The 27,190-nt window shown below is 45.9% G+C and overlaps 2 protein-coding genes across 4 annotated transcripts; both read right to left on the bottom strand.

Annotated features, from left to right (window-relative positions):
- Positions 1-258: 258 nt before the first annotated feature.
- LOC146965768 (uncharacterized) lies at positions 259-2,994 on the bottom strand. The gene is made up of 5 exons (XM_085763971.1): positions 2,849-2,994; positions 1,846-1,954; positions 1,142-1,261; positions 826-904; positions 259-492 (listed from the first exon to the last, which is right to left on the bottom strand). Exons 1-5 carry the CDS (start codon positions 2,992-2,994, stop codon positions 401-403), a joined length of 546 nt encoding a protein of 181 aa, XP_085620097.1. The 3' UTR covers positions 259-400.
- Positions 2,995-22,202: 19,208 nt separating this feature from the next.
- On the bottom strand, positions 22,203-26,886 carry dtx3la (deltex E3 ubiquitin ligase 3L a). 3 transcript variants are annotated; one of them, XM_085763634.1, is made up of 5 exons: positions 26,801-26,886; positions 26,697-26,709; positions 24,522-24,639; positions 23,584-23,792; positions 22,203-22,275 (listed from the first exon to the last, which is right to left on the bottom strand). In XM_085763634.1, exons 1-5 carry the CDS (start codon positions 26,883-26,885, stop codon positions 22,206-22,208), a joined length of 495 nt encoding a protein of 164 aa, XP_085619760.1. In that variant the 5' UTR covers position 26,886; the 3' UTR covers positions 22,203-22,205. The 3 variants fall into 3 exon arrangements, with proteins under 3 accessions (XP_085619760.1, XP_085619759.1, XP_085619758.1); XM_085763633.1 differs by lacking the exon at positions 26,697-26,709 and having other exon boundaries at positions 24,522-24,652; positions 26,804-26,886; XM_085763632.1 differs by lacking the exon at positions 26,697-26,709 and having other exon boundaries at positions 26,761-26,886.
- Between the last annotated feature and the right edge of the window lie 304 nt (positions 26,887-27,190).

The raw sequence follows: 27,190 nt of genomic DNA on the forward strand, positions 1-27,190 counted from the left end.
AAAATATATAACAAATGGATTAGCAAAGTTCATCAACAAAAAAGATCAACAGTCAAAAGTAATTATTCGACCAGGTTTCACATCATATGTTGAAAATGATACCTCTATTAACTTATCACTAATCACTAGTAAGGACAAGTTCTATTTAAAATCCATAAACAAAAGAAAATGTGAATTTGTTGTGAGGACTTTTTACAGACATGGTGCAAATTCCTTTGTAAGATATGAATGAAAATTCTGTTACAGCTATATTGTATATTGTTTGAATCTATCTATTGTGCATTTATTGGACAGGGAAAGTTAACCTTTTCATTTAACAACCATTTCGAGCCCTTTGAAACCATAGAAATTGCCAGGCGATTGATCTTGATATGTTGCGATGATCGCTGGTCCTATTCCATCAGTAGATCGTGCAGTTGGCTGAAGAACGTTGGGTACACATAAAATCACTGGTAACCTCTTTGTAACCTCTGGCTTCAGTTAGACCACTTCCTGTTCAGCAAATGACAGGAGAAGAAATATAAGTCTGTGTCTGCAAACTGAGACAAGAGCTGTCACAACTACACAACAAAGTCAATCATGCCAACAAAGAACCCAGATAGAGAGAAAGACTTGCTACTCCATGAAGAAATGGATGACACATCAACAAGGAAGAAAACATATTAAAGAGAGGAAACAAAATGGCCATGTGATACATTAGGTACTCTACCTCAAAATAAAAAGACAAGAAATGAAACAAAAAGTTACTTCTTAGAACACGCCAAGACCAAGTGTCAATGTTATTTAATTACCAGATCATGGTCACCCCCCCCCCTCTCACCTTACCTTCCATGAGGTTGTAGAGGTTACAGTAGTTGGTGCCATGGTCTCTAATCACATACCAGGCTTCTGAGATGGACATGGCCTAAAGATGGAGTTGTAACTTATTACATATGACAAACTTGCATATAATCAGAGTCACAGAAATAGGGAAAGATCTCAGGGCTGGAATGTGTAATGTAATGTGGTGAGTAAAAACATGGTGATAGAAATGGAGAGTAAGGAGGGAAGATAGAAAAGTGACAACACAGTTTATCTCTAATGCTCTGAACATCTTTGTCAATGCAAGGATCACTGGATTTACAGGAGAGTGACAACTTACTGAAACATGACAACAAGTGAAGAGGTGATAGGGGACGAGCCTGAAGTTGATGTCGTCCACAGATCTCTTGAAGGGAGTTGTGTGCTTGGCTGCAATGAAGTGGACAGAGGCCGACTGGAGCTGCAGAAGCACCAAAATATATTTAATTAACAGCCAGTTACATAAGTTACGTTAAAATAACTATGTTAAAACTCTCAACCTGTCATGTCTGTCAAGTTTCTGTTTGGTTTTGAACATTTCTTGTTATGTCTTGTCTTTCCTGTTTTATTTTGAAATCACTAATTTTCTGCACGCCCTTCCCCCGTCCTGTCACACCTGCTCCTGTTTCCCATCTTCCCTCATCACCTCTTGCATTTCACCTTGCAGTCTCGTCGCCAGTTCGTTGTTCACGGTCCTCGTCCCGGCTTCTTCCATAACACTCATAGCCAAAGTCATAGTCTGTCTTGTGCACGACCTTGTTTGCTCTTTCGACCTTGCCTTTTTGCCTCTTGCTTTTTGGATACCTCTGTCTGTTCGACCTACTCTGTGTTGTGCATTTGTGTCCTCCAGTTGTGTGCTCTGGTGAGTTCATGACAGAACCAAACAGGCCTCTGTGTCCCACTGTCCTCCTCCACCCTGACATCAGTTAGAGTTGAAAAAAAATGTATAATCTTAAAGTGAATAAGGTAAAAAAAAAACAAGACAAAGAATAATACCAGACACACCTTGTACAGGCACCTCTGCCCTCCCATGGTGCAGCCAGACATCGTTCTCCACTTCTTAATCTGTGAAACCAGCCTTTCATAAACCGCCTGACACGGGATCCCAAAGTACCTGCATGAGGAAACAAGACAACATCACTATGACAACATATTGTCACGTGTATTGTTTTGCCTCGTGCTGACCGACCACTTGTCTACATAGACACTTGTTTATTTCGTTACCCTAACCCTAGCAACTGTCGTCCATCTGCCGTCTGCCCGATTCCACCTGAATGCAGCACAAAGAATACGGTGTACAAACACACCACTAGATGGGAGTAATTCCTACACAATGTCCCTTTAACATCGAGTGAAAAGAACCAAAACTAAACAGGCAAGGCAAGGCAATTTAATTAGTATAGCCCGTTTTTACCACCAGTTTGTCTCAAAGGGCTTTACATGGCATCGTAACAACATCCTCTGTCCTTAGACCCTCACATCCACTGATGAAAAACTCCATGGAAAACCCTTTTAACAGGGAAAACCAGGAGAAAGCTCAGGGTGAGCAACAGAGGTGGGATCCCTCACCCAGGACGGACAGACGTGCAATAGATGTTGTTACAGACAAGAAAACAGTTTATAGTTAATGTCACAGAAACAGATGACATTCAGTCAAACTGCTTTGACCAAGACCAGCAACAAACGCATGACACGTTTATTGACAGAAAAAGAATCAGTTACATTGTATCGTCATCAATATTATTATTATTATTATTATTATTAGTAGTAGTAGTAGTAGTAGTAGTAGTGAAATTGTACTAATTCTACACTGAAGGTTTCCAAACATGAGAAGCACAGGCAGCACAATCAACATGTTGGTTCAATAACTCAATATCAGAAACAGATGAGATGTTTTCAGCCACATGCTGCTTCTACTTTTAAAAAGACAAACAATATCAAAACATAAACCAAAGGTCACATATGATCTAACAATATGAACATGCACAGAAATAGAAAAGGAGCGTACCATTCTACTTTGCACTGGGCGTGGAGCGGTCCGATGTGGAGCGGTCCGATGTGGAGCGGTCCAACGTGGAGCGGTCCAGCTCCACAGAACTCTGAGGCTCCGACCAGCAGCAGAACCACTAGGACCCGGTGGAGGGTTAGGGCCATGTTGATCCACTTCAGACCACTTCAGACTGTCCACGGTGGACTCTGTAGTCTGTGTGTGTGTGTGTGTGTGTGTGTGTCTGAACACTGACCAGAGCTCACAGGACAGTCATGTGCTTCCTGAGATAAACAGCTCAACTCAATTAAGTTCTGAGGAGGAAACTTTGATGAGGGAGACACACACACACACACACACACACAAGCGCGTCAGGGTCAGTTATGACAAGACTACGCCTGTTTTATCATTGGAGCCTTTAAGGTAAAGTAAAGAGGAGGTAACTGCCCCCCCCCCAGACTAAGACAGTCTGATGTTGTTGATGATGATTGAACCTTAATATCAGAGTTCGTTCAGATGCAACTCTCCATTTCCCGGTTTGGCCAGCATCTCCGGTCAGTCTCACACATGTTCTCCCATAACCCACTGTAGCACAGAAAAAAACACATTATTTGTTTGTTTACATTTTATATACTTTCTTTGCAGTTATATGTTTTTCTTCTTTTTTTTTTTTTTCATTCCCTCCTTGAACCGCCACCTTACCGTGGTGGAGGGGTTTGAGCACCCTAATGATCCTAGGAGCTATGTTGTCCGGGGCTTAATGCCCCTGGTAGGGTCTCCCAAGGCAAACATGTCCTAGGTGACGGGTCAGACAAAGAGCGGTTCCAAGCCCCTATGAAGAAGAAACAATCAAGGAAGTGTACGTCGCCCGGACTGGCGTTACCGGGGCCCCACCCTGGAGCCAGGCCTGTGGTCAGGGCTTGCAGGCGAGCGTCTGGTGGCAGAGTCTTGGCCCACGGGACCCGGCTGGGCGCAGCCCGAATGAGCGACGGCAACGGAACGGCCTCCCCGATCTGAACCCGAGTGGTGTTCTGTTATTGGACTTCTGTGCAAGCCACAGTCTGTCCATAATGAACACCATGTTCGAGCACAAGGGTGTCCATCAGTGCACGTGGCACCAGGACACCCTAGGACGGAGGTCAATGATCGACTTTGTAGTCGTGTCATCTGACCTCCGGCCGTATGTCTTGGACACTCGGGTGAAGAGAGGGGCTGAGCTGTCAACTGATCACCACCTGGTGGTGAGTTGGATCTGCTGGCAGGGGAGGAAGCTGGACAGACTTGGCAGACCCAAGCGTATCGTGAGGGTCTGCTGGGAACGTCTGGCAGAATCCCCTGTCAGGGAGGTCTTCAACTCCCACCTCCGGTAGAGCTTTGACCGGGTCCAGAAGGAGGCCGGAGACATTGAGTCTGAATGGACCATGTTCTCCACTTCCATTGTTGACGCAGCCGTCAGGAGCTGTGGCTGTAAGGTCTCCAGTGCCTGTCGCGGTGGCAATCCCCGAACCCGGTGGTGGACACGGGAAGTAAGGGATGCTGTCAAGCTGAAGAAGGAGTCCTACCGAGCCTGGCTAGCTCGGGGGACTCCCGAGGCAGCCGACGGTACCGGCCAAGCGGACGGCACCCCGGGCGGTCACGGAAGCAAAAACTCGGGTCTGGGAAAAGTTCGGGGAGGCCATGGAGGAGGACTACCGGTCGGCCTCGAGGAAATTCTGGCAAACCATCCGACGCCTCAGGAGGGGGAAGCAGTGCTCCGCCAACACTGTTTACAGTGGAGGAGGGGAGCTGTTGACCTCGACTGGGGATATCGTCGGGCGGTGGAAGGAATACTTCGAGGATCTCCTCAATCCCACTGGCACACCTTCCGTCGAGGAAGCAGAGGCTGAGGACTCAGAGGTCGATTCATTCATCATCCAAGCTGAAGTCACTGAGGTAGTCCAGAAGCTCCTCAGTGGCAAGGCACCGGGGGTGGATGAGATCCGCCCTGAGTACCTCAAGTCTCTGGATGTTGTGGGGCTGTCGTGGCTGACACGCCTCTGCAGCATCGCGTGGCGGTCGGGGACAGAGCCTCTGGACTGGCAGACCGGGGTGGTGGTCCCTCTCTTCAAAAAGGGGGACCGGAGGGTGTGTTCCAACTACCGGGGGATCACACTCCTCAGCCTCCCGGGGAAAGTCTATTCCAGGGTGCTGGAGAGGAGAATTCGGCCGATAGTCGAACCTCGGATTCAGGAGGAACAATGCGGTTTTCGTCCTGGCCGTGGAACGCTGGACCAGCTCTACACCCTCCGCAGGGTGCTCGAGGGCTCATGGGAGTTTGCCCAACCAGTCCACATGTGTTTTGTGGACTTGGAGAAGGCTTTCGACCGTGTCCCACGTGGCATCCTGTGGGAGGTGCTCCGAGAGTATGGGGTCGGAGGCCCTCTGCTGAGGGCTGTACGGACCCTGTATGACCGCAGCAGGAGCTTGGTTCGCATGGCGGCAGTAAGTCAGACCTGTTCCCGGTGCGTGTTGGACTCGGGCAGGGCTGCCCTTTGTCACCGGTTCTGTTCATTATTTTTATGGACAGAATTTCTAGGCCCAGCCAAGGGCCGGAGGGGGTACGGTTCAGGAGCCACTTGATTTCATCTCTGCTTTCTGCAGATGATGTGGTCTTGTTGGCTCCCTCGAGCCAGGACCTTCAGCATGCACTGGGGCGGTTTGCAGCCGAGTGTGAAGCAGCTGGGATGAGAATCAGCACCTCTAAGTCCGAGGCCATGGTTCTCGACCAGAAAAAGGTGGCTTGCCCCCTCCAGGTCGGGGGAGAGTTCCTGCCTCAGGTGGAGGAGTTTAAGTATCTTGGGGTCTTGTTCACGAGTGAGGGGAGAACGGAGCGCGAGATCAACAGGCTGATCGGTGCAGCGGCCGCAGTAATGCGGTCGTTGTATCGGTCCGTCGTGGTGAAGAAGGAGCTGAGCCAAAAGGCAAAACTCTCGATTTACCGGTCGATCTACGTTCCCACCCTCACCTACGGTCATGAACTCTGGGTCATGACCAAAAGAACGGGATCCCGGATACAAGCAGCCGAAATGAGTTTCCTCCGCAGGGTGGCGGGGCGCTCCCTTAGAGATAGGGGGAGGAGCTCGGAGTAGAGCCGCTGCTCCTCCACATGGAGAGGAGCCAGCTGAGGTGGCTCGGGCACCTGTATCGATGCCCCCTGGACGCCTCCCTCGTGAGGTGTTCCGGGCAGTCCCACCGGGAGGAGGCCCCGAGGAAGACCCAGGACACGCTGGAGTGACTACGTCACTCGGCTGGCCTGGGAACGCCTTGGAGTCCCCCCGGAAGAGCTGGAGGAAGTGTCCGGGGAGAGGGAAGTCTGGGGATCCCTGCTCCGACTGCTGCCCACGCGACCCGGACTCGGATAATGCGGTGGACAATGGATGGATGGATTTTTTTCATTATGTTTTTTTCACTGTAGATCATGCATCCACTGTAATCCTCCTGTAATTATGGGAATATGTTTGATACCTGTGTTATGAGGTGCCATTTGTTTTAGGGGGTCACACTCACTATTCTTTATATTAAACCTCACTCTGGTTCTGGTTCTGGTTCTAACTGGTTCTGGTTCTGGTTCTGGTTCCGATCCAGTCGTATGTCTCCGTGACGACGACGCTCCTCCGTCTCATCCGTCTCTCGGTGGAAGAGAAGAAGAAGAAGAAATCAGTCGCTCGGTCTGAGGGGGGGCATCATTCTTTCTGACACCTAAACCAGTTTTCGCTCTTAAAATGATGGTGTGTGTGTGTGTGTGTGTGTGTGTCCACCGTTAGCTGCGTGTAGATTGCAGGGCAGCTTTTATTAAGGGAGCAATATTCTCAGCTGGGCTTCACCATCCATCACTACCCCCTTCTCACACACACACACACACACACTCTCTCTACACACGCACACACTCACACACACTCTGGCTACAGATCAGTGAACCTTGGTGTCTCTCTCGTTGAAGCAGATGACTGACACCGGCAGCAGGAGGCAACACACACATTTAAATTTATAGATTTTCATTTTAGTTTATTGATGTGATTAAAATTAAAGGGGAGTCGACACTTTGCTGCTGCACTCAGAGTCTGAACAATAATCTTCATCAAGAAAATGCATCAAACTTCAGATCAGATGTTTAATGTTGCTTCTGTTTAGTCTGTAGTGGCGGCTGTTTGAGTTCAGTTTTATGTTAGTTTGTGTGTGTCTGTGTAGCAGATGTGCTCTCTGTCTTGTGTCCACTATTCAGCTTTTTAATTATTGAATGTATTATTTGTACGTTGATAATCCCAAATTTTTTCTTTTTCTTTTTCTTTTAGGGTAACTTTTAACATCAGTCCAGGGACAACAGATGCAAAATGGCCTTTTGGCTAATTCTGGCAGGTTTACATTTGTTTAAATGTTTTTATTAATGTGCAATGTCCTTGATCCTTAAACCTTTAAATAAATACATAATAAATCAGAGTTGGTGTAACCGGTTTGACCAATCAGAGTCCAGTGGGGGGGCGGAGCTCTGATGTTAAGGTTCAATCATCATCAACAACATCAGACTCTTTATCAGTATCAGTTATTCTGGGGGGGCAGTTACCTCCTCTCTACTTTACCTTAAAGGCTCCAATGATAAAACAGGCGTAGTCTTGTCGTAACTGACTCTGCTCATCAGACTGACAGTGGGGGGGGGGGGTATCTGAGGGGGGGGGGTGTCTGGGCAGGGGGTTTCGGGGGGGAGGGGGGTTCTGGGGGGGGTTTCTGAGGCTTTCACAGATCATTTTTAATTGACAGTTTTGTGTCTGACACATTTTATCTGCTGATGCTTCTCAATCCAATTTGAGGCTGGTTTGCATTCGCTCTGCGTTAGTGCGCAAGTCCGTGTTTATTCAGGAGTGAAAGGCATCATGGGATACGTCACAGACCACAGGAAGTGTGTGAGAAAATAAACAATATCCTCACAAACACTCGTTCTACCTCTCTTTCTTTCTTTGTGTCTGTCTCTCTCTGTCTCTCTCTCTGTCTCTTCAGTTCAAAGGAGCCAAATCCTCCCAAACCAATTAGAGGGAGTGTTGGGTCCTGGGGGGCGTCTCGGTGACAGTGCCGGGTCTGCGGTGGCAATCACACACTCGGCCATATTCAACAATATCACAGAGCAACAACAATAGTCGGCCATAAATCAGCCGAGCAGCAGAGAAGAGAGTCTGAGTGGCTGTGGAGCGGTGGGAGTAAAGAACAGGAAACACACAAACACAACAACAAGTCGCAGCTGCTCTCACACCACTGACCTCAGATCAGTCTTACATTAATGATCATTAACAACATGTAGAACCACTGACCTCAGATCAGTCTTACATTAATGATCATTAACAACATGTAGAACCACTGACCTCAGATCAGTCTTACATTAATGATCATTAACAACATGTAGAACCACTGACCTCAGATCAGTCTTACATTAAAGCAGAAGTAAGTGATATTTTTGTGTTAATCTAAGTCTTAAATAGTTGTATCTTCCGACAGCAATCACTTCTATAGAGTGTTTGGTCTGAAACACGGGTCTGTCAGTCACTCTGCTCTGCTCTGAGCCCAGGAGAAAACTTTCCTTGTATCCTACAACCTTTATCCAATGAGGAGAGAGAACGGCATAAAGGGGCAGTCCTCTCTGTGTGTGCAGCCAAGGGATGCGCCTGAATGTGGTGACGTAGGGACGAGGACCAATAGATCCATGACGAGGGCGGGGACTGCTAACTCCATCGGCTGACAAGACGTTATGGTGCGTTCAAGGCAACCCGTAACTGGTGTTTTTCCGACCTGTGAAGTGGTACCAGTTCGATCTGGTACGAGTTCACGGGTCAGAAGTTACGAGTGGCCGTTATAGTGACTTTCACAGGTAAAACAGGTCGGAGAAACACGAGTGGGTTGCCTGGAACGCTACAAAGTCGTAAGTTGTGACTTGAAGCTGTAATTTACGGTTTCAAAAGCCTGCCTGGAACACAGCTTTAATGATCTTTAACAACATGTAGACAAGAGAAGACACTGCTCTGACAACGGTTCACAGGATTTTAACTCTTTGATGTGAAGCCGAGTTGAAGCTGAGACCAAAACCTGAGCTGGACTCAACAGAAACTCAACTAAACCTGAAGCTCGGGGTTAACTGGTGTCATGACAGCGCTCATTAACCTGGTTAAATAAAGGTTATAATAATAATAATAATAAAGTCCGTCTCTCAGCTTTGTGCTGTGTTCACATCAAAGGAGGTTGTTGTGATGGAGAGATGTGATCAATACAAAAAGAGGTCACAGCTAAATGTAAAAAGAGAAGAGGCTGGTTTTCATTTCTGACAGATGAACATTGTGCAACGTTTTAGTATGAACCTCCTGAGACATGAGCTTTTGTCTGGCTGCATCGTTTTATTTCTCCTTGCTGTGCTATACAACATTTTAGCTTTCTATAATAAGTAGTTCTCAGGACAAAGACACCATTGTTCAACTAAAGTACAAACCAGTTTATTTCAAAATGTAAACATTATAGTGTGTACATCAAAAGTGCAAACAGCTGTTTATTTAAAGATAGCTCCATCTCGGCCGTTGGCCAGTGACATGGTATTGAAACGTGCAGTCAGAGACAACGTGCTGCTCCACATAACCCGAACCCGCCAGTCTGGTCCAACACCTTCAATTCATCATCTTCACCTGAAACTGGACCAGGTTGGAGGGAAATGGAGCAGTCCACTTCTAATCATAAACACATAATACTTTTTATTTGTAATGCACTCAACATTTTGAAACCAATTGAAGTGCTACAGAGAAACTTGAGACTTGGGTTCTCTGTCATTTACAGCCACTTGTGGATGTTGTGTCACAATCTTCAGCTGCATCAGCGAATAATCTTCGTCTGAATCAGGTGGTGAATAATCATCTTGATTATTTAACATCAGGTTGCTGTTCTACAGTCATCTACAGGATTGTTCTCTTCACCATCTAAGTCTTCAACTTCAGAGTTGTTGCCATGAGCAATTGTTCTTCTCTCAACAATGAAAGTTTCCCTGTAAATGATAAAATGATAAAAATTAACTCCAAATTCAAATCAAAAATCTAAACCAGAGACAGGCGGCTAACATAGGATGTAGTTATCTAGCTTGCTAGCTATTTAATTCTAAGGTTCCTCTTGCAAGAACTATTTACAACTGTAAACTTTTTTAAATATTCTTTTTTAAATATTCCCAAGTTTAGGAATATTTAAAGTTTAGGAACGTTACATAGTCCCAATGTCCTCGAACTAGTATTTAACATTTACTGGTGTTGTAGTTTGCTCCTTTTACTAAAATGTGTCACATTTTGATGCCATATGAAGCTAGAGACGTTATTGTACATAAACACACTGGTTTCATTCATACAATTAAATAGAATTTTTACCTTGCGCTTTTTTCTTTCAGGAGCGGCTGTAGACATCTTTGTTGGTAAAATATATTTTTTGGGAGGCAGAGAGGGGAGAATGAGATGCAGGAAAGGGCCGCTCGATGCAGGATTCGAACCAGGGCCGCCTGCAGTGAGGACTGTAGCCTCTACATGGGGCGGCTGCTCTCACTGAGCTAAACACCGCTCCAGCTGTGGACATGTTTTTCCGATATTCGCGCCATCTTGTTTTGACTGGAATGGGTGTAATGTTGTGATGTCACCACAAGGCGGCGGCGTCTCTAAATGTGACGAATGGGCCCAGAGTTTTAAAAAGTGAAGTATGAGTATGCAGCGTCTTAATCTTTATCTATTTATCCATCTACAAACATCAACATTTATGTATTCATGGCCACATCAAAGTGAAGTTATTAACTTTACTGATTATCTATCTGATAATCTGTCCTATGTGACCCAGATACAGACGGCGTGGTGAAAACTAAACAGTATTTATTTCAACTCACAGGAAGAAACTGGGGAACTCAGGTGACAACGCAGGGCAGAAACACATGAGGAACACAGCATGGACAACAGATGATCCAACAAACACAACGTTTCAGTTTCCGTTTAGTACATTTGAAAGTGGGACAATGCACATTACAGTAATAAACATTTGTCAAAAAAACAAAACACATGTAAATGCACCCGAGTTAACTTTTCATCGTTTATCCCTCTGCCAGACTGTACAAGGCAACCTATAAAATATACTACCACATGGGGTAGGACACACACTATGTACATGAATACATACATAATATATACACATTTGGACGACGATGACGTGATGCGTGTCCACGTTACTGTAATAAATACACATATTACATTATGGCTTTAGTCAGTGCTCACATCTTTGGGTTTCTACAAGCCAGTTCTTACTGTCTGCTTGGAATGAGTGATATGATGGAGATTCTCTGATTGGTTGTTGATGTTTAGATAGATAGATAGATAGATAGATAGATAGATAGATAGATAGATAGATAGATAGATAGATAGATAGATAGATAGATAGATAGATAGATAGATAGATAGATAGATAGATAGATAGACTTTATTGATACCAAGCTGGGAAATGACAGTGCAGCAGCAGCATTACACACAGTGACGATAACAACATGTAGGATAAGAATATAAAGAACAAACTATACATAATAAAATACCAAATAGCAAATAAAATGTAATGTACAAAAGTATATACAACAAATTGTCAGTGTTGATTTTAGTGCAAAGTAAAAAATGTGCGATGTGTGTAACTGTGTAGAAAATAAAGTGCACAGTGACTGTAAGTTATGACCAGAGTTTTTTAACTGTTATATATTATACGGTGTGTGTGTGTGTGTGTGTGTGTGTGTGTGTGTGTGGTGAGCTGGTGTCTGTCTCAGCTGACTGCAGGTCAGAGGTCACCAGTCTATCACAGCTAACACACACAGACAACCACTCACACCGACGGTGGTTTAGAGTCGCCAGTTCACAGAACCTGTCTGTGGGTTGTGGGAGGAAGGTTAGGGTTAGGGTTCGAACCCAGAACCCTCTTGCTGTGAGGTGCTAACCACTGCGCCACCGAGCCGCCCGTGTTTCCTTCAGTTCTGCTAAATGTTCGACACGGTCACTTCCTGCAGAGATTTAAAATGACTCTGAGAATCCAAACAGAACAATCTTCCTCTCTGCTGTTACTATAGAACGAATCACCTTGTTGTTTACAACTACTTCCTGGTAGAAAACCAGGACGAGAGTTTCACTATATATCTACTTTTTCATGTCACTATATCACCGTTTAGACTAATCTGATGTTTGTAAAGTTTATAAAACCAATGATTGGACAAACATTACTATTTCTGTGTGCACATTTTTGTAATTAGTCATGGTTATCATAGATTAGCCGGGCTAACGGTTAGCTACCTGTTTAACTTTAATAACTCAGTGACTCAATAAACGCTCCATGAAAAAATATTTTCTCCAGCGGATATCTGAGTTCCAACATGACTGAGCTAACTGGAGTAGTTTCATGTGGTGTCCCACAACGGGAGGGTTTTAACAGCTGACGTCCTGATGTTAGCTTAGCTACCGTTAGCTTAGCTACCGTTAGCTGTCCCTGTCAGCTGAGCCACTGATGCTTTCTAGACACTGTGATTCCCCCAAACTGAATAAATACAACACATAGCAACACAAAACACACACACAGAAATAGTAATGTTTCTTCAATCATTTCAGATTTGTCTAAACGGTGATAGGGCCTGAAAAATATGATATATAGCTAAACTCTCGTTCGTTACTATTGATCTCATTCACATTACAGCTGGTTTTCTACCAGGAAGTAGAATGTAAACAACAAGGAGATTCGGTCTTTATGATGAAGATGAAGATGAAGATGAAGATGAAGATGATGATGATGATGATGATGATGATGAAGATGATGAAGATGATGAAGATGATGATGAAGATGATGAAGATGATTACCAGATGAATCTCAGAGAAGCAGCTGCAGGACGATGACGTCTGTCCTCATTAGGAAGCTGCAGCTTCTTCTCAACACGTTCAATCACTCCTTCATTTGTCCGCTGACTGATCGCTCCGACTCCGACTCTGACTCCGTAATGAAATACCTGTCTGACCCAGTCTCTCTCTCTCTCACACACACACACACACACACACACACACACACACACACACACACACACACACACACACACACACACACACACACACACACACAGATGGTTTCAGTAATAAGCAGGAAGTGATAATTGCATTCAGATATTAATCTCCTGTTGGGACCGAGTGATGAATCAAAACCTTCACTCGTTCTTTCTGTCGACTCGTTGATCGTTCTGCTCCTCTGTGATCGCTGCAGATTATTGTTCTTCTGCTCCACCGGTGTGTGTGTGTGTGTGTGTGTGTGTGTGTGTGTGTGTGTGTGTGTGTGTGTGTGTGTGTGTGTGTGTGTGTGTTTGAAATGAGTTCCTGCTATTTAAATCAATCCAGATGTTTCTCCGGTCGTCTCATTTCATATTGTGTCTGTTACTGGAGAAGGAGGAGTTCCCTTCCTCAGCGCTGAGCAGCAGCTCAGTCATAGGAGGGGGGGGTAGGTGGGATGGGGGGGGGGGTTGGGATGAGGAAGAACGACACAAGTTCCTCAGGTAAGTACTCAAATTCTACTTCGTAGGGACAAGGCAGGAGTAGAAGTAGCTGAAGTAAATGTAACAGAGTAAAGTGCGTTACCACCTTCCTCTGCTGAGCATCAGCATCATTAGTTATTACCCCCACCCCCACCCCCCCCTCTAAAAAAAAGATGTAGTTGTGATATGAGCAGCAGTGAGAACCAGTCACGGCCTGATCCTTGCGTTAAGATGTGATGTCACTGTGATGTCACTGTGATGTCACCGCCTCCCCATTCATCACATAAATGGTTGTCACAGCCGGACTCTGCACTCATCCAACATGGCCGACCACTGGGAGGGGGGGGGGGGGGGGGGGGGTTCTTTCAATCTCAACTTTGAGGGAATTGAACCTGTTTGTAACCGTCTCTGCAGGTTCTCTGCAGTAGACCAGACCAGAGACGTTCTAATATGAGGAGACAGACCACTCTGCCCGTTTTGAATGGGGAAAGCTGCGACGCCAAAGATGGCGCATGTCCCGCCCCTTTTCACCAGCAGCCAATCACCTGCGTTGCCAGAGCTGAACTAGGCCAATCATGTTGTTGCACCAGCGCATGCGCACAAGTAGATTTACGACAGACAAACCTACCTGGTGGCAACAACAACACGGCTTTAGCACCGTGTGTACTGTATAATACATCCATGACTGTATGTGGTCAGGTTGAACATTTACTCTACGGTTTTCGGAAAAGTGCAGAGCCACCGGCGACCGGGAGCGGCTCCTCATCCTGGAGGAAAGCTGTTACATTTACCCGCGGAGTTTTAGAGGTTTACTGCCGGCTTGTTAATTTGGCAGCCACATTGGTTGGTCTTAATGAAAAGTTTCAGGTGTGTGCTGCTGAACGAAAGAGCTACCTCGGGGCTACGTATACAGAATTCACCTCATTCACATCAATAAGTGTTTTACAATGAACCGATTAGTCCACCTTTTCTTTAATTTAATTTTTGAATGTATAGTTTTGTTCGTTTCATTTTTTAACCTAAACATTCAAACTGGGCCCCCTCCCTTGGGGCTAAGCATTAGCCTCCTGTCCATGATAGCAGCAGCAGCAGCAGCAGTCCACTCCAAAAAAATAAAAAACACAGTCCGGATGAAGCACTGGAGCCGTGGACCGATAGACACCGTCACCATTAATAACGAGAGCCTCTATTGTTTTATTGTACCGAGTACGAGAGGCTTGTTGTGAGCTGAGAAGCGGCTGTTAGCGGCGGATGCTAACCGAAGCTAGCGGCGGATGCTAACCGCTAGTCGAAGTTAGCATCGAGCTAGCTCAGCACAACGAACACCCCTCATACTTGATACCGGTCGAGGCTTTAGTTGTCAGTGATGGTCGGTAATCAGTCCGTGGCTCCAGCGGTTCACTCGGACTGTATTTATTTATTTTAACTGACTGCTGCTGCTGAGACGACATGCTAGCACTCGATAGCATCCGAGACAGCTAACGTTAGTGGGGATCGTGGGAGGGGGGAGCAGACACAGTCACCACACACAGAACTAGGAGCCCATAGGTGATGATTAAGACGGATTTCATGAAAGTCTAGCGTTTATTTTTGGGCAAAAATCTCCAGACTCATGCCGATATGTCTCCAGGTAGAGCAGGGCAGACCAGGGGCAGACCGGTGTAGGTGGTGTAGGTGCTCGGCTCGGGCTGCTGCTAGATCACGGACTCAGCCGTTACAGCCGTACAGTGACGGCGGTGTCGTAAATCCACGCGCATGCGCAGTTGAGTACTCCCTGTGGAAAAATAGCGATTTAAACGTCATTCTGCGGTAAAGTTTATGTTTTTTTTGTTTTTATTTGTATCTTATTTCACTGGCTAGCACGTCTGTATGTTTTTTCCGTCCTGCTATCACGTTAAAGGGTGGATTTGACCACCCCTCCATTCAATTAGATAGGGGTCTGGTCTTCTTGGGCTTTTCGAAGCGTCGCCAATATGGCCGCCGAGTGGCCTGACTTGCCTAGAAGGGCTTTGACCAGACCTGGGGCCTCATTTATCATTGTGGATACACCTTTTTTTTACACCCTTTTTCCCCCGTTTTGTGCGTACGCACTTTTCTCCGCCAAATTTGGGATTTATCAAAACCAAAACCTGACGGGGAAAAGTGCGGACATTTACACCCATTTTGACCCTGGCGTACCGTGATTTACACCTTTTTTGAGGAACAGGAGGAATTGGCGACACCGTTGCTGAGTCAGAGAACTGCAGTGTGAGAGGGAGAGAGGAGCGGAGTACATTTAGAAGAGCACAGTAGGATTTTTTGAAGTAATTGTGGTAGTGGTTGACCGTTGATGCTGGCAATCCAACCCGCTCTATAATAACACTAGGCTTTATGTTAATTGATAAACAGAACGGATTGAGGATTTTGCTTTTTTGCTTTTACACACTCTAGTGTGACGTCCGGCAAGGATCAAACTCGCCAAGTTTAAAAACACACCGGCAGCAGCGCACACTGATCTGCAGCTACTGAGACTGTTATTATTCTGTCACCTGAGTTAACGAGGTGCACGTGAGTTTGGAGCTGACGAGAGAATAAAGAGTGAGACAACGTGGCCCTGAGGAGGAACTGTGAAGGACTCAGCTGTAATGGAAAATGACCTAAACCGAGTCCAGTAGAGCTGTAACTGTGTAGTGGAAAGGCGTTCAAAGTAATGGTAACTATCGTGGAAATCCTGCTTATTGTTTTAACATCTAGGTGTAAAAAAAAAAAAGGGATAAAGGGGCAAAGATTCTTCTTCTTTCTGCTCCTGTTTGTTGAGATTTGGGAGGTTTTTGTTTTTATTGTAGCTTATTAAAATGCAAGATCATTTTTCTGACTGATTTATTGCCCGATATCGCCATGTATGTAGTTCTGCTTCTTTCCCCCGTCCTCCGCCCGTTGTCTCCGTTGTCTCCGTTGTCACTTTGTTGTCACTTCGTTGTCACTTTGTAGCCGCTCCACAGAGCCACATGGCTAATTAAATATGCACGTGCTGACCATATATAGTTGTATATAGGCATTCTGGGGGTGGAGTAAGAGGTGTGTTCACGTGTGCACCATTCTTGGGTCCGGTGTGATTAATTGTGGAGAGTTGTGCGTACGCACAGTTTGATTGATCTGAAAAAGGTGTAAATATTTAGGGTGTACGCCATTTTTGTCTTTTCGCTGTACGGAAAACAATAGTAGCAGTTTTACACCCTCTTTGATAAATGAGGGCCCTGGTTGTTTACCTGTGTGTGGTGTGTGTGTTAGGTTTAGGGGTTAGTGACCCTGTGATAGACCCGACCTGGACCGGGGGGTGTGGCTCACAGCCTCTGACTGAAACTCTGCTCTTCAGTTGAATTATTGGATGGATTTACTGTTGCAGTTTCCAACATTGAGTCTTTTCACCGTCTTCAGTGACCGACGGTAAAACCTCCACCTGCTGCTTCAGGAGCTTCTCTTCCACCTCTTCCTGTTCATCCATTACGTCATTACGTCGTTCCTTTAACCCTTTAACCCTTTAACCCTTTAACCCTTTAACCCTCACCTGCTGCCAGGTGTGCAGCAGACTGCAGTGCTGCCGATGTGCAACACCGACACTGAGACAAACGATGGAAATATGTGTTTGAGCCGGTGGAGGAGAGGGAGAGAGAGTGTCAGCAATAAAAAACCAGAAGAGAAAATAAAGAGATTTAAGTAACTGGGGATGAAGAAGAAGGAGGGATGGATGGTCTCTTCAGCTCTCTAACTCGGCGATGGCCGCCGGTCAGAGTAAATGATGCTGGGTGACAGTTATTGTCCCCACGAGACCACGAAGACACGAAGAGACGGAGAGAAGCTGCGACGGACGGACGGACGAGGAAACAGAGTGAAGAGATGAGAAAAGAAGAGAGAATGTAAGACAAAGATAAAACTGCTGCTGAATATATTCTTCTTCTTCTGGACTCTTCCTCCTCCTCCTCTTCCTCCTCCTCCTCTTCCTCCTCCTCCTCTTCCTCCCAGCGAAGAAGGAACTCTGTTCTCATGAAGAATAAAGGAACATTCTCCTTCTGTCTGAACCTGTAGCAGCTTCTTCTGAGTCAATGAAAATACGTCAAGAGAAACGAGCACTGATGATAATGATGATGGATAGGGTTATATATATATATAATATAACCCTATCTGTCATTATATTATATAGGTATATTATATATATATATATATATATAATATAACCCTATCTGTCATTATATTATATAGGTATATTATATATATATATATATATATAATATAACCCTATCTGTCATTATATTATATATATATAAATATATATAATATAACCCTATCTGTCATTATATTATATAGGTATATTATATATATATATATATATATAAATATATATAATATAACCCTATCTGTCATTATATTATATATATATTATTATTATTAGTGTGACTCTCACAGTAAACGCTGTCCACAGCTGGTCAGACATCAGCGGGACGTGTTGACCCTACACGGAGGTTCCTGTTCAAACAGGTGTGTGTGTGTGTGTGTGTGTGTGTGTGGCTGTGTGTGTGTGTGTGTGTGTGTGTGTGTGTGTGTGTGTGTGTGTGTGTGTGGCTGTGTGTGTGTGTGTGTGTGTGTGTGTGTGTGTGTGTGTGTGTGTGTGTGTGTGTGTGTGTGTGTGTGTGTGGTTGTAATCAGCTCGGCCTGTTTGTTTAACCTGGAGACGCCCTCACACAGGACGGCGCCATTTATTATTCAATATAGAGGAAACCAATCTTCTCCAGAATTTGACCTTTGTAGATGGTGTGTGTGTGTGTGTGTGTGTGTGTGTGTGTGTGTGTGTGTGTGTGTGCGCGCGTGCGTGCGTGTATGTGTGTGTTAACTGGCGTTTGTTTGCCTTGAATTGTTGTAACAGAATGTACATTGTGTGGTTACATGTCCATTAATCTAAGACCAAAGGGAGTTTTATTTATTAAACATGAACCTTGTGATCAATCAATCAATCAATCAATCAATCAATCAATCAATCAATCAATCAATCAATCAATCAATCAATCAATCAATCAATCAATCAATCAATCAGTCAGTTTTATTATTGTTCAATATGTTTGATTCAGAAACTGATCAGAGATTAAAGATAGATGGATAGATAGATAAGTTCATTTGTCCTTCCAAAGAAAATAGTTTTCACCATTTCGTACAGAGCGGCCTTGAGAAGTGCAACTTACATACATTAACATACATTCCCACATTTCATACACCTCAATTACATAGAGACATAAGAACATAAAAAACATGAGACATAAGACATAAGACCCCACACCCACATTTGCATCTACATCCCCCTGGTTCTGTTCTTTCCATTGTCTTATTGAGTTCAGCTATGGGATGAAGCTGTTGTTGAACAGATTTACTAGTAACAAGTTGATCTGAACCATAAAGAAACAGAAACCGTGTGACACAATCAGATGAAACAGCTCTGACTCTGAGGGGGGAGAGAAACCTTGTGCATTGATTGTGTGGTTGCCCCCCCCCCCCCCCATCCCCCTCCCCCGATGCTCAGGGTGATTTGTCAACCAAAAGCCCATTAATCACTAAATGGAGCCGTTCAGAGACAGAGACGAGACCACCGTCCACCCCCCCCCCCCCAGGTGGAGCTGAGGAGCTGGTTCAAGGTGGATCACCCCCCCCCTGGTGAGTGTCGCTAGGGGCAACAGCAGCAGCACCAGAGGCTTTAACCTCAAACACCTTTCACTCACATTCAGATGAACATTGGTCCGAACAGTCAAAGGTCTTTTATCGTCTTCCCTGAGACACGAGACACACGAGACACACGAGACACGGAACGAGAAGAAAGAAAGAAAGACCAGAACGAATAAAAGAGAAGAAAGAATGAAAGAAAAATGAAAGAAAAATGAAAGAATGGAGGATGAATGGAGGATGAATGTTGAAGTCCTGGAGGAATCGGCCTCAGACTGTTGAACAGACACGAGAAGAAGAAGATTCCTCTGAGTTTCATATCACTACATCAGCACTGAGAGGGACACACACTCACACACACACACACACTCACACACACACACACACAGACACACACACACACACACACACACACACTCACACACACACCTACACACACACACACTCACACACACACACACTCACACACACACACAGACACACAGTTACTCAGTTTGTGCGTCCGGTCGTTGTGGAGTGAGAGAGATGGAGAAACGTCTCGGCTCTGATAACTTTGTCCTCACTGAGTCTTTGTCCTGAAGGATGAATACAAACCTCCAAAGGTCTAACCTGTGTGTGTGTGTGTGTGTGTGTGTGTGTGTGTGTGTGTGTGTGTAGGTGTGTGTGTGTGTGATGTCATTAGCCCTGACCTTTGACCTCTGACAGGTAATTAACAGGTCACATGTTATGATGTCATCATGAATAAAATAAATAGAAAATCAAACAGACGAACTGAACGTGTCTTTGTTTCTCCTTCAACCTCAGTCACGACATCTTCAATCTCAGAGGACCCCCCCCCACAACCCCCCCTCATCCCCCCCCTCACTCACCCCCCTCACCCCCCCCCCCCACAACCCCCCTCCACCCCCCTAACCCCCCTCACCCTCTCACACACACACACGCAAACACACACACACACACACACACACCTAAATGTGAAGACAGAATCATGGTTCGATGTCAACAGGACAGATAAAGGATAGTGAGCTCAGTAGACTGTGTGTGTGTGTGTGTGTGTGTGTGTGTGTGTGTGTGTGTGTGTGTGTAGGTGTGTGTGTGTGTGTGTGTGTGTGTGTGTGTCCTGCTGGACAGATGAGTGTGTGAGCGTCCAGGAGAAAGTGGTTTGAAGGCTCCTGGATGACTGCGGCTCCCAAACCAGATTAGAGGTTATTGTGAGTCGAGGTTCTGGCTGTAATTCAGTTTGAAGAGAACATCAAGCCGCCGTTAAACTGGGAAAGTTCAGACCGGCGGCGTGGACCAATCAGGTGGCGGCACGGCCTGAAGTGGCCGTCAAGGTGGAAGAGAAAAATAAATAAGAGCATTAGGTTGCATCGCCCCCCCTCCCCCCCCCGGTGAAGAGACGTGAAGGTCGACCAGCGTTCACACCACCAGGCTAACGCTAATGCTAACACTAAACCACCAGGCTAACGCTAATGCTAATGTAAGATGAATTTTATTTTGTTATAAGGGACTATTTTATGTTGTGTAATTAAAACTGTTATGTTAGAACGTTATAGGGCGGAATGATCTGGTTGGCCTAAGATAGAATGTTGGGGTGTTTATGTCAGTCACTCGTCTCCTCTACTCCTCAACTGACATAAACACCCCAACATTCTATCTTAGGCCAACCAGATCATTCCGCCCTATAACGTTCTAACATAACAGTTTTAATTACACAACATAAAATAGTCCCTTATAACAAAATAAAATTCATCTTACACTAACACTAAACCACCAGGCTAACGCTAATGCTAACACTAACCAGCTGTGAGGCTCCGCCCACCGCCACCAGTGACATCACCGTCTCTACGGGTTACTGTGTCACATAGACCAGAGCGGCATTTTTATGCAAATGAGAATGACTGATGCATCCTGGGTAATTTAGGGTCAGCATTGAAAAGTTCAGCCTAACTGGCTTCTTGACAAACTAAGTAACAAAAAGTTGTCTATTAACAGGCTGTTTCCAGACAACACTGAGCCAAAACCTCCCGGTGATTCCACCAAATACGTGTAGATGTCTGGGTCAGACATTTCTGGCCACTGTGGGAGGCTAAAGGAGCATACCGTAGATTCATTCAGACATTTCTGGCCACTGTGTGGAGTCATTGATCACTGTGGGAGGCTAAAGGAGCATACCGTAGATTCATTCAGACATTTCTGGCCACTGTGTGGAGTCATTGATCACTGTGGGAGGCTAAAGGAGCATACCGTAGATTCATTCAGACATTTCTGGCCACTGTGTGGAGTCATTGATCACTGTGGGAGGCTAAAGGAGCATACCGTAGATTCATTCAGACATTTCTGGCCACTGTGTGGAGTCATTGATCACTGTGGGAGGCTAAAGGAGCATACCGTAGATTCATTCATTGTCATTTTTCAAGATAGCGTGAACGGTGGGTTTCAAAGAGGGAGTCAAAATAATTATGAGACATAGTGCTACAAAAGAAACACAAAATAAAACATTCAGATTGATTGTTAGTTAGTCTACGCTCCATCAAAACACAAAAAGCCACTGAGTGCAATGTAAAAATGCCGGGTGCTGCCCCTAAATTACCCAGGATGCATCAGTCATTCTCATTTGCATAAAGATGCCGCTCTGGTCTATGTTAGTGAACATACAACACACAGGTGAAACATACAGGACACTGGGGCGGTGCGTGGCGCAGTGGTTAAAGCAGCCGCCCCATGTAGAGGCTACAGTCCTCAACCCAGGCGTCCCCGGTTCGAGTCCCGCATCGGGTGGACCTTTCCTGCATGTCATTCCCCCTTCTCTGCCTCCCCCTTTCCTGTCTGTCTCACTATGTGCTATCAAATAAAGGTGAAAAAGCCAAAAAAAACACACACAAAAACATACAAGACACTGACAGCAGCTCTGAACTCAAACATTTATTATTCATTAACTAACATTAACAACAAGTTATTAACATTATAGAAAACAGTGCTTCAAACCTTTTCACAGTTCAGTTTGTTTAGAATAAGAATTAAACAATTATTATATTATATATTATTATATTATTCACTGGCAACAACAGTCAGATAAACGATAAAGATTAAAAGATAGATCCAAACATTAAGTCTCTCTCTTCATTCGATGCCTTTGTCCTTCAGCAGCTTCCTCACAGTCTTCAGGTACTCGGAGTCGGGGTAACCATCACTGAGCAGACACAAGTCACACAATATATATTATTACATTATATTATATTATAGCTATTATATTATATTATATTAATATATTATATATTATAGCTATTATATTATATTATATTATATTATATTATATTATATTATATTATATTATATTATATTATAATATTATATATTAGTGCATGAAAAGCAGAGCTGGTTGTTTTATTACATCATTATAATATCACAGGTGAATCAGTTATTAACTTCTATTGATCTGGTTCAAAATGTCTGAACATTGTAACATCTGAACCCTCAGTGTCAGTTTTAGTTGTTGTTGTTGTGTTGGTTGTAGTTGTGTTGGTTGTGGTTATTGTTGTGATTGTTGTGTTGGTTGTTGTCAGTGTTGGGCAGTAGTAGTTAAGCTGTTTAATTGATCAGTAGCGCGGTAGCATCCACTGAAGCTACATTTCCCCAGGCATCTCTGGACCTTAAACGCACCGCTTCCATGTGACGTAATGTACGTATCTGCTGATGCCCGTCTGCTGCAGCGGCGCAGCACCGCGCAGCACGCAGCAGGTGACAGAGGAGGAGGGAGAGTTTAGTTAAGTTCGTGAATCAGAGCCGTTGCTGGACAACTTTATCGCTGCACAGCGACCGCGCGCACTGCTGCACGTCGCTCCAAGAGCCCGGTGCGTCCTGTCAGCGGAGACACGGCCAGTGACAGGGCTGAGAGGGGACCGTTCCCGTAGCAACGCACCTTTTAACGAATCATCTAAAAACCAAACCCCCTGAGCAGCCGAGTCCATCACGGACCGAACCGCTGTGAGCTGACGGAGTCGGAGTAGCAGCCGTTCCGTAGCCGACCTGTTTCTGAATCGTTCCATCCAGTGGAATCCCGGCGTTACTCTCCGCTGCCTCCGTCCGGCTGCAGCTTCAGCGGCACGGCGGCGGTGATTGTGTTTATAGTTGTAGTTGTAGCTGTGTTGGTTGTTTTTTTTTTTGTTTTTTTTAAGTATATTTTTCGGCTTTTTTGCCTTTATTTGATAGTGATGACAGTAGAGATAGACAGGAAATGGGGAGGCAGAGAGAGGGGGAATGACACGCAGGAAAGGTCCGCCCGACGCGGGATTCAAACCGGGGACGCCTGCGGCGAGGACTGTAGCCTCTACATGGGGCGGCCGCTCTACCCACTGCGCCACGCACCGCCCCAGCTGTGTTGGTTGTTGTGTTGGTTGTAGTTGTTGTGTTGGTTGTTGTGTTGGTTGTTGTGTTTGTGTTGGTTGGTTGTTGTGTTGGTTGTAGTTGTTGTGTAGTTGTAGTTGTTGTGTAGACTCACTTTCCGCTGCCCCCGTCCGGCTGCAGCTTCAGCGGCACGGCGGCGGTGATGCGGTCCGCTCTGTCCGTTGCCGTGGCGACGGTGAACAGCAGCTGCAGGGTGAAGGCTTTGTCCAGCAGCTTCAGGACGCGGCGGCCGTCACGGTTGTCGGGCAGGAAGGCACAGATCCTCTGGCCGGGGTACGGCTGGCCGGGGTGGGGGTGCTGGTCCTGGTGGGGGGGGGGGGGGGGGGCAGGGGGGGTCACCAGTCAACACACAACACAACCACAACACAACCACAACCATAACGACAAACACAACAACCACCAGGTCTCACACCAGCAGGGCTCGAAAAAATTACAGATTTGGTTTTCAAGGGAACCAAGAAATAGTTGGTTCAATTTGAACCGTGACATCATCAGTGGGCGTGTCTTATTCTAGGCTGTGACATCATCAGTGGGCGTGTCTCATTCTAGGCTGTGACATCATCAGTGGGCGTGTCTCATTCTAGGCTGTGACATCATCAGTGGGCGTGTCTTATTCTAGGCTGTGACATCATCAGTGGGCGTGTCTCATTCTAGTTGTGTGAAGACGAGCAGGAAGGAGGAGGAGAATAATCTGCAGTGGTCTGATGAAGAAACTAAATGTTTGAAGGAGATTTGGACAAAGACTGAATCTACAGAAAAGCTAGAAAGAAGCAGTTGGATGAGTTTCTCTTTGGAGCTGAATGAGGTGAAGTCACTCTGATCGTTGGACCTGATGGAGGAAGCTGAGTTCACTGCAACACCAGATCATTAAGAAACTGGTGTGAACACAGCAGGTCCAACAGGGTTAGGGGGTTAACCCTGTGAACACAGCAGGTCCAACAGGAAGCACCGAGGTTCTGAGGCTCCACAACGGAACCAGAACCAGGACCAGAACCTCGTTGGTCTGGAAGCTCCCTGAGAGTTCCTCCTTACCGTCTGTACTCCGTCGGGGAAGATGTAGTTGATCTGCAGCGTGTTGTCCTGGTCGAAGCCCGGCAGGCCTCGGTGGAGGATCACCCAGGTCATCTGGCCCTTCGGCTGCGAGCCGCCGCTCCGGTCGGCTGCTGCACAGGAAGCACAGAGAGGAAGCACAGTCAGGAAGCACAGAGAGGAAGCACAGTGAGGAAGCACAGTGAGGAAGCACAGTGAGGAAGCACAGTGAGGAAGCACAGTGAGGAAGCACAGAGAGGAAGCACAGTGAGGAAGCACAGAGAGGAAGCACAGAGAGGAAGCACAGAGAGGAAGCACAGTGAGGAAGCACAGTGAGGAAGCACAGAGAGGAAGCACAGAGAGGAAGCACAGTGAGGAAGCACAGAGAGGAAGCACAGAGAGGAAGCACAGAGAGGAAGCACAGTGAGGAAGCACAGAGAGGAAGCACAGAGAGGAAGCACAGAGAGGAAGCACAGTGAGGAAGCACAGAGAGGAAGCACAGTGAGGAAGCACAGAGAGGAAGCACAGAGAGGAAGCACAGAGAGGAAGCACAGAGAGGAAGCACAGTGAGGAAGCACAGTGAGGAAGCACAGAGAGGAAGCACAGAGAGGAAGCACAGTGAGGAAGCACAGAGAGGAAGCACAGAGAGGAAGCACAGAGAGGAAGCACAGAGAGGAAGCACAGTGAGGAAGCACAGAGAGGAAGCACAGTGAGGAAGCACAGAGAGGAAGCACAGTGAGGAAGCACAGAGAGGAAGCACAGAGAGGAAGCACAGAGAGGAAGCACAGAGAGGAAGCACAGTGAGGAAGCACAGTGAGGAAGCACAGAGAGGAAGCACAGTGAGTGAGCTACAGGTGGAGAGTGTGTCAGACACAAGGGCTGTGTCCGAAATCACCCCTGACTCACTATCTAGTGACCAGTTGTTGTAGTGGTGTCCGAATGTCTAGCGACTGAATCTATCCCACAATTCACCACAAAATGTAGTGAACATCCGATGGTCACTAACCGGAGCAAGATATCCCATCATGCATTGCGGTCACGGATCGCCGTGACCACAGCGACCCAGAGCGACCGGTGTAGCTACCAAATAAATGAAGTAGTGACCGGTGTAGCTACCAAATAAATGAAGTAGTGACCGGTGTAGCTACCGAATAAATGAAGTAGTGACCGGTGTAGCTACCAAATAAATGCAGTAGTGACCGGTGTAGCTACCAAATAAATGAAGTAGTGACCGGTGTAGCTACCAAATAAATGAAGTAGTGACCGGTGTAGCTACCAAATAAATGAAGTAGTGACCGGTGTAGCTACCAAATAAATGCAGTAGTGACCGGTGTAGCTACCAAATAAATGCAGTAGTGACCGGTGTAGCTACCAAATAAATGAAGTAGTGACCGGTGTAGCTACCAAATAAATGCAGTAGTGACCGGTGTAGCTACCAAATAAATGCAGTAGTGACCGGTGTAGCTACCAAATAAATGAAGTAGTGACCGGTGTAGCTACCAAATAAATGCAGTAGTGACCGGTGTAGCTACCAAATAAATGCAGTAGTGACCGGTGTAGCTACCAAATAAATGCAGTAGTGACCGGTGTAGCTACCAGATAAATGAAGTAGTGACCGGTGTAGCTACCAAATAAATGCAGTAGTGACCGGTGTAGCTACCAAATAAATGCAGTAGTGCAGCAGCCTCAATAAATGTGTCCAGCTGCCAGAGTTGTCCGGTTGCAGCTTCCACAGACTCCCACAACAAACGTCAGAGTAAATTTCCTAACAAGCGTTATAAACTGACCACAGACTCTGGATAGCGATGCTAATTTATGTTAGCCCGTCTATGGTGTTTTACATTATATGTTAGCATTAAGCTAGCGGACTTTATGCTTAGTTGTGAGTGGCTGTGTGTGTTTTGAACGTTGTTTCAAACTATGTGGGTTTGATTGAACATATTTGATGCTTAAATATATATATTACCGCTTAATACATTGCTTTACTCCTCTTTTTATGTTGGTACCTATACACCCGTAGGTCTATGCTACATCGGCCGTTACCATGGTTGTATCCATGGTAACTACGCCGGCCATTACGATCGCGGTCGGAACGTTTTAATTACGCAACGTAATACGTCATTAACTGTGCGGTGGAGTCGTGTCCAAAAGTGTTTTTTTATTTGACCAGTGAGTCACTATATTGAATTCACTACATAGTGAGTAGGGAGGAGGGAGGGGTTTAGGACACAACCCAGGACACAGGTGTGTGTGTGTGTGTGTGTGTGTGTGTGTGTGTGGACGACCTTGTTGCTGTAGCGACGGAGGACCTTGTCCATTCAGGTAGCGGTTGCAGTGGAGCTTCTCACTGCTCTGAGACGATCCCATCGTCAGCTGTGGGGGAGAAGAAGAGAAACATGTTCAGTTCTTCATGAGCTGGATGCAGTTGACATGACGACTGTGATGATGTGGATCTGGTTGACATGACGACTGTGAGGGGGCGGGGCCAATCTGTGATGATGTCAGAGCCACAGATAATGAAGCCTGAAATAACTTTATCACGTATTCACACGGTTGTGTTTGTTGTTTCTGCCTCTTCTGACATTCACTAACTGACTAACAACAGCCTAGGGGGCGGGGCCAAGAGCCTCAGGGGGCGTGACCAACAGCCCAGGGGGCGGGGCCAGGAGCCT

Source organism: Trachurus japonicus, chromosome 20 (assembly GCF_045865225.1).
Source record: "Trachurus japonicus isolate A0001 chromosome 20, Traja_1.0".
NCBI classification, from domain to species: Eukaryota; Metazoa; Chordata; class Actinopteri; order Carangiformes; family Carangidae; genus Trachurus; species Trachurus japonicus.

Excerpts from the sequence above, each read along its gene's own strand:
- LOC146965768 (XM_085763971.1), bottom strand. The coding sequence starts at position 2,994 with ATGGCCCTAACCCTCCACCGGGTCCTAGTGGTTCTGCTGCTGGTCGGA. Across the intron at positions 1,955-2,848 it reads GCCCAGTGCAAAGTAGAATG|GTACTTTGGGATCCCGTGTC; the intron begins GTACGCTCCTTT and ends TTCCTCATGCAG. Across the intron at positions 905-1,141 it reads TCACTTGTTGTCATGTTTCA|GCCATGTCCATCTCAGAAGC; the intron begins GTAAGTTGTCAC and ends CTCCATCTTTAG.
- dtx3la (XM_085763632.1), bottom strand. The coding sequence starts at position 26,885 with ATGGGATCGTCTCAGAGCAGTGAGAAGCTCCACTGCAACCGCTACCTG. Across the intron at positions 24,640-26,760 it reads ACACACACACACACACACCT|CGGCGGCTCGCAGCCGAAGG; the intron begins GTGTCCTGGGTT and ends AGCCGACCGGAG. Across the intron at positions 22,276-23,583 it reads CCGGACGGGGGCAGCGGAAA|TGATGGTTACCCCGACTCCG; the intron begins GTGAGTCTACAC and ends GTGTCTGCTCAG.